The sequence below is a fragment of the Orbicella faveolata genome, unplaced genomic scaffold (assembly GCF_042242905.1).
Source record: "Orbicella faveolata isolate gen_17 unplaced genomic scaffold, um_ofav_v1 contig_48, whole genome shotgun sequence".
In the NCBI taxonomy this organism is placed as follows: Eukaryota; Metazoa; Cnidaria; class Anthozoa; order Scleractinia; family Merulinidae; genus Orbicella; species Orbicella faveolata.
In genome coordinates, this window is record NW_028301578.1 from 4,918,221 (window position 1) to 4,926,135 (window position 7,915).

Genomic DNA, 7,915 nt, shown 5'->3' on the forward strand with positions numbered 1-7,915 from the left:
CCTGATACATCCTTGCTCTTTTCTGAGTTGAAAGTTTGAATTCTCTTAAGACAGGCTAACAGACAGATAGATGCATAGACAGACTGATGCACAAACAGACAGACAGACAGACAGACAGACAGACAGACAGAAACTTGAAACTAAGGGGGTGGGAACAATGACTAAACTTATTTATTTACAAACTACAAATGTAAATCAATTTCTTTCAGTTTATCAGATCAGCATGCACAGCACAGTTTGGAAACTTTTTTCCAGCTTGATTTGAAGGCACCAGACTGATGCCTCTAGTAAAAGACTGAAAGACCAAGCAAGGTTTAAAAAATTTTATTGCATATCAACATGCTGTGATGTATTGCTTAGATTTTAAAATCTACCAATCTACAAAATACTGCTATCCCTTTCTTATTGACAAGACGCCACAAAATCCTGTCTTACCTGACAAAGGACAAGGGACAAGTTGAATTGTGTGCCAACTTTAATTGTGAGTCCATTTGTCTGTGTTATTAAATGATATTTTATCCAAAAATATATAACTCTAAAGAGTGTTTAAATACAATTAATGAAGAAAAACACCCAATATTCAAAGGAGTAAATATTATGAACAAAGAGAATTGCAATGCCCATAGAAAACATTTGGCTCTATAAATTTTTTGCAAGTTTACTCAGGACTACAAAATGCCCTTATTACAAAGACTAGAAAATGGTGTGTACACAGGAGTCCAAAATCAAACTTTTCATTCATTGGTGATTAATTCACACATATGAATGCTTATTTGATTAGCAATCTAGGTACTGTGAATATCACCAACATTTGATAATAACAATGATATTGAATTACAATATCCTCTAAGGTTTGCTAGATAATATTCCCAGCGACAAAAGCTTTGATGTCACAGCAGTCTTTGAGTACTTGTTATCTCTCTGGCCTGTGAAATAAAAAGGCAATAACATAATAATGTACAGAACTGGTGTGGACCACGGTGGGGGGGGGGGGGGGGGTGGGGGGGGGGACTCCCATATAATAAGGGCAGTGGTGCTCATTGTATCTTTTAGGGGTTAAAAAAGTGGTCTTGGTACGTCTTAGGGTGTTAAGCCTCAAAGGTACACTGCAGGAGCTTTTGTGGTCCATTTTAGGGTATTGAGCTGAAAAAATAGGACAGGAGATAAGGTGATGTTTTATAATTTGTACCTCTGAGAGGCAAAAAGATTTTCAAGCCACACCCACCAAGCAGGATCTTAGTACAGTGTGCCCATTAGGAGTTCTTTTCAAAATTTCTGACGAGACCGCCACCCAGGAGTTCCCCCTGGGAGTTAAACATGACTGCTCTGCCCTTTACAGTCTAATAGTCGATTGTTAACAACAAACAATGGGGTTTTAGCTTAATAATATAGCTGCAAAAATTTCATCATGATGATTGGCTGAGAACAAGTCAGTTAATCCCAAACAGTGCAGAAATTAAAGTTGAAATTGAGTGCAAAAAGTTGAAATTGAGTGCAGAAAGCTGAAATAAAATTGCATGTATACTACTATCAGGTAATCAAATAATTTTTTTCTCATGCAATTTGCAGGAGGGAGTAGAAGGAGGGAGTGTAGGGGTGGAAGCCACCTGGGCCAATGGCCGAGGTCATTTCCAACATTCTCCCTTAGTGCATTTGGAGGTTTAAATATAGGTGAATCCCATAGGAAGATTCAGGTACCTGGGTGAAAATTATCGTGAAACAAATCCAAACATGTTTTTGGTTCAAGTTATTGGGAGGTTTGAGAAATCAAGGTTCAGATAAATAATTGGGATTCCACTGTATGATAAGCAGAGAAAAGGCGCTCCAATGAGTACAACTGCATACACATGACCTATGCAATGGTGTATGAAAATCCTAAGTTTGCTGTTTAGCAACCCAAGCCTCAGGAGTCTTTGTGTTGAAGCAGACATTAAGCTGAGTGAAGGTGGCTGGTCTGGGAAATGGCAACTGAAGGTGAAGGTAAAGTCTGCATACAAGCCAAGTGGCCCATCAGGCCAGCACTTATCATGGTTTCTGTAGCATGAAGTGACTAGGAGTATTTCTACTCCTCCCTGGATGGGATGCTAGTCCACTGAATGTTTATCCCCCAAGCATGAAGCTTGCTGGCACCCATTTATACAACTGGGTGGAGAGAGGCACTGTGAAGGTATTTATTTTAATAAGTGTCTTGCCCAAGAACATAATGCAATGTCCCTGGCCAAGGGTCAAACCCAGACCAATCAATCCAGAGATGAGTGCACTAACCATGAGGCCAGCACACCTCCCCTAGTTATACCCAGCCTGTCTTATGAAGCTTCAATAGGCATAGAAATTTTCATAGAATGCTACACCTCTACGCTTTTACCACTGACACTTTGTACTTGTTCCTCTATTAACTAGAAATGTGTGATCATAGAGCTGGACGGTTTGTTATCTAGAGATGTGTGATTGTGGAGCCAAGAGTTCATTATGTGGAAATGATCGTCAACGAATGCGTTCAGGCACAGGGTTGAATAAACACTTCTACAACAGACCAAAAACTGTTGGCAACCATGGTAATTAACACGCCACTGTTTTATATGTACATGTAAGAGAAGAAGTACAAAGTGATCGGTGATAAAAGTGTAGAGGTGTAGCACTTCTATGGCAATATGAGGTTCCTGAAACAAGTGCCAGTTGCGCCCAGTCTAGGAAATACCGGTAGTACCTCCAAATGAAAAACCAAATGAGGGTGGTGGAGTTTTAAGCGGGAGAAACTTCCTTCCGTACTGACTGGCCAACATGGGACTTGCAATTCCCACTTCAACCCATACCTTCATACTCAAATGATTGACAATGCCATAAAATTTGAAATTTGGTAAGATTAATACGTCTACTTATCTTAATAATACCTTTCTTGCTTAAATCCTGTGGTGTTATTTGATGTGTATGGTCCTCTGACATTTTGTCTTGGATGTAATCCATGGACTGTTTGACGGCTTAGATCTATGAACATAGACATAAAAAATAGTGCAACACGTAGTTAAGTCTTGTTATTTGTGACATGTACAAGGGATTAGTAATAATTCTCATCCTTCAAAACTACAGATCAGTCCAGCCAGGCCACCCATAAAGCATATAAACAAGATTTTTTATGACAGTGATGGTATAATATTTGACAAGGTTCAATTGAACTTATTGTTGTAAAGCAATGATGGCTGTAAAAATATATGGAAAACAAAAATTTATTACTTATATACATATTATTTATAACATCTCACACTTAAATTAAAACAAAAGAAAATTTACAATATTTTTACTTGTAATAATTATTATTTACTACAAACAGTAACTATCAAATGCTGGCAAAAAGAAGCTTTCAGATTTAGCCTGCAAGCAAGCTCATGTTGAAGGGACAAATATATACAGGGCTTGACTTTCAGCAAAAAACCTTGGGGCCAGCTGGCCTCTAAGTTTACAGATTTAGTCACCAGCAAAAGAATTTCAGTGAAAAGCGTGAAAAGTTAGTCCCCAGTGAAAAAAATTTGGCTGCATTGGTGATCCAGCGGTCGCAACGTCAAGCACTAAATATGAATGGTGAAACTGCTGAGCATTAGGTGGTAAGCAAAACAAGATGGTCACAGACTACCACAGAGACAGGTTTAGACTTTTTATCATATTTTTGGAGTTAATTTAACCATATTAATACTAACAGTAAAGGCATGGATTCAAGTAAAACCAGCTATCATGCAAGCCTTAATTATCTACCTGATAAATCTAGTTCATCATCAGATCGTGGATCTTGTATCTCTGTTAGCAAGTGTTCATCTGCGTATCTCCTGAAATGTGATCAAACAAAATCTAGTAGTAAATAGCCCAAAGAAAATATGCACGCTGATTGGTTTATTTAAAAAAAATGATGCCTTGGAGCCAACTGACTCATGGCTGCCGGAGCTTATCCCAGTTTCTGTAGCACGAAGCGGCTAGGAGTATCTTTACTCCCCCTGGACGGGATGCTAGTCCATTGCAGGTCACTCCACTGCAATTTGTTAGGTTTCCCCAACAATTCGTTGGTACCCATTTATACCCCTGGGTGGAGAGAGGGTACTGTGAGAGTGTCTTCCCCAAGAACACAACATAGCATCCCTGGCCAGGGCTCGAACCTGGACTGCTCGATCTGGGAACAAACACACTAACCATGAGACCACCGCACATCCACTGATTGGTTTATATTAAGCAATTAGATTATGAGTTCAAAATTTCTATCATGCATAGAAAATAAATCTACATTGTACTAGTCGTTCAAAACTTTATCTAAATCCTCTTCACTAACTTCAAAAACTCCAAGAAGCGGCCGTGATTTTGTTAACAACGGCACACTATGACGCTACTCACTATCTATCATGGAATAGACAGTGAGTAGTGTAGCCAATCAGAGCACGGCATTCGTGATAGAACGCTAGTAGATTTATAATACATATAAAACTTGATAGAAACACAACTAGCATGAGCTGTTAAAGTAATAATGGCAGGAGCAAAGAGAATTTACCTTTTGATGATCTAAACAAGTTATTTGCTTTTTTTGTCCACTATTTTCCAAACGGAATAGAAAACATGATCTCCATGTTTCTATTGAGTTTTAGTATAAATCTACTAGCATTGTATCACAAATGCCGTTCTCTGATTGGCTAGGCTACTCAGTATCTATGCTGTGATAGATAGTGAGTAGCGCAGCAGCGTGCCCTTGTTAACAAAGTGACCGCCGCTTCTTGGCATTTTCGAAGTGTCTGTGAAGAGGATTCAGATAAAGTTTTGAATGACTAGTAGATTTATACTAAAACAATTAGATTATTCACTCTCGATTTCTATGTGTGGTAGAAATCTCGAGCTCATAATCTAATTGTTTAATAGAAACACTCGTGAAAGTTTGGGAGAACAAGAAATGCTATTGATTAGCTCATGTTCCTACAGTATTTTTCATTCTCCAAACTTCCACTTGTGTTTTTATAACTCAATAGAAACATGGAACATGTTTTCTATTTCTTACTTAACTTACTGCCTGTCTTTTCCATCATAATCGACAAAATTGTTCTATTAAAGGAATAAAAACCCCTGTTTTATGTCTTTATAATCTGAAAAGACATTCAGCACACATCATTTCACCTCCTCTAACCTCACATGAAGCTAGAGTTCTCTGTTATCAACAAAATTTGACAAAACAGTCAAAAGGTTAAACCTTTCGGCAAGAAAAAGAAGTTGAATTGTCCTTGAGATCCATGAGAGAAGGAACCCATTCACACACAGCTACCTGTCCTACAACATCATGCACAATTAACAAGCACTTTTAAATAACAGCAGACATGGTGTGTGAGCAGTGCAATACCAAAGGCATCACCTATAAAGCCTGTCTAATCATATCTATCACAAAATTCTTGATCGTGATTGGTTCTCTGCATGCCTATTTGTATCTGGTGGCGTGGGCAATCACATGGGTCTCCAATTACAGGTGTCCAATTTTGACTTCTTGCAATTGGATACCTATGCTATTCGCACATCAATAGCCAATTCCAATATATTGAAATTCTAACTTGGCTCCGAGGCTTAGGGGAATAAAACAAAAGAAATCACACCAAGGATGAGGGATGAATAATTAATTTCTTTTGTTTTATTCCCCTAAACGTCGGAGCCAAGTTAGAATTTTAATATATCGGAATTGGACTATTATGTGACCTTTAAAGGCTTTCTTCTTAAATTTATGTTCCCTGCAGTTGTTACAACTTAAGAAAAACTTATGACTTTTTCACTCAAAAGAAGTTCTCAGAAGACTTTTGTAATCTCAAAATTTGTTATTGATGTTAGTAACTGGACCTTGTGTTGTTCAATGTGAGGAGTAATCATATCCATAACAAAATTCTCAATCGTGATTGGTTCTAGGCACGCCTATTTGTCCCCTAATTGGCGCGAGATCACATGGGTGTCCAATTACAGGTATCCAATTTGAACTTTTTGTAATTGGATACCTGTAATTGGATGCCCACGTGATTCGCACGCCAATTATGCGTACTTCAATAGCTTCCTTTGCAATGTTTTGGACAGTTTCCAAAACTTATGAAAAGAGCTACAGGTGTTTTCCCTCAAAATAAGTTCTCAAAAGACATTTTTAATTCCGAAATTTGTTATAGATATGATTAATTAGTCATCGGACCTCCTGTCATACAATTCAGGAAGTAATCCTGCTCATAATTTCAAATCAGTCTCGCGCTTCGCGCTCGTCCAATTTTGAAATTACTTGCACGATTAATCACTGAATTGTACTCCACTCAGTCCAATTACTGTTACAAATCATGCTCGTAATTTCAAATCAACCTTGTGCTGCACACTCATCTGATTTTGAAATTACTCGCTCGATTACTCCCTGAATTGCACTCAGCTCAGTCCAATTACTATTACAGTAAAAACCCACGTGTAAGAACCTACTGTTTTCAGAGTTTGGCAAAACAGGTTCTTGTATTATGGGGTACTTATTGACAGTTTAGGCTACGTAGGTTCTTAATTAGGTTCTTAATTTCTACAGAGTAGACATTGTTGTTGATTATCAGAAAAGAGTATAAAATCTGGTCTGTTCTTCATTATTATAATGCATGGAGCATTTGAACCAAGACCAAGATTACATAGAAATGATACATTCTGTAAATTGTAGCAGTAATTGTTTCATAATAACAGTTCAAATTGAACATACATTGTGCATTTTGAGTTTTATTTAACAATTCAATTTTCTAAACTCTCGATCACCTTTTTAGTTTTTGGTAAAAAAAATATATAAATTAAATAGTTAAACCCCACATATAAGAACCTGTTAGAATTTGTTTGGCTAAACAGGTTCTTATATTTTGGGGTATTAAAAAAGCAAATTTCTGCCTGAAGGCTCTTAAATCCCTAGGTTCTTTCACACGGGTTTTTACTGTACTAAATATGAAATGATGCTAAAATAAGGCCTGCTGATAACCAATGAGATTCAAGAATTTTTGTTACAGTTACGAATTATTAATTTGACCGTGAGCAGTCTTTAGAACGGCTTAGCAGTAAATAATTTGGAGATAATTTGCAGTATAGTTTTCAGAAGCAATTTTCTTGGCTTAAGCTAATGTTTGATCCATGAATCTCACTTCTTTTAAAATCCGAAAGTTTTCCTTGTCAATGAATAAAGATTAGTCTTACATCTACACACATGATCCGTGCATGAAAATCAGATCATGACCGCACTGGTCAACTACAGCTCGCTCCTGAACAAGTGAAAATGAAACATACATGAAATATTCATTAGAACTCTTCATTTTCTGAGAACCAACATGTCAAGGCAACAAAATATCTTTGCTGGCAGAATATACCTTCCATCAAAACTCTCGTGACACTATCGATAAGTAACTTAAATTAAGCTTAAAAGCTCATTAAAATGCCAAAACTTTGATGGACTGTCCGAAAAGTACAAAACAGCAGTTCAAACAACAAACGATTATGTCGAAATAAAAACTGTTTTCACATTAAGCGGTGATTTAAACCTGTGATTATACGCTATGATTATATTATAAAGATTTCGTAATAGCTTGAAATGATGTGCACCTAAAATCAACCCATGAAAGTTTTAAACACGTCTTACCATTTGCTTTTCGGAGCGAAACGAGTGAAGCGGTCATAACCTCGATTTTGCCTGAAGCTAAAAAATCCACCGTCCTCTGTTCCAAAACACTGGCCCATCACAAAGAATCACTAATAAATAAAACTCTGGTGGTGTTGAACATCACACCAAACGAGGAAAATTTTTAAATATTACATTAATTTGTCGATGTGCAGATTCGCGTAAGTACAATATTCCCGCTTTGTTTGCGCACTTTCCTTCCCCAGTGGGGTGGTAGCAGAAATTGCATATATATGCAAA

At 37.3% G+C, this 7,915-nt stretch overlaps 1 protein-coding gene across 1 annotated transcript; it reads right to left on the reverse strand.

Annotated features, from left to right (window-relative positions):
- Positions 1-308: 308 nt before the first annotated feature.
- Positions 309-7,881, reverse strand: LOC110039916 (uncharacterized). Its single transcript, XM_020745091.2, has 4 exons — positions 7,637-7,881; positions 3,748-3,818; positions 2,892-2,985; positions 309-926 (listed from the first exon to the last, which is right to left on the reverse strand). The coding sequence occupies exons 1-4, from the start codon at positions 7,732-7,734 to the stop codon at positions 914-916; spliced, it is 276 nt and encodes a 91-aa protein (XP_020600750.2). The 5' UTR covers positions 7,735-7,881; the 3' UTR covers positions 309-913.
- Between the last annotated feature and the right edge of the window lie 34 nt (positions 7,882-7,915).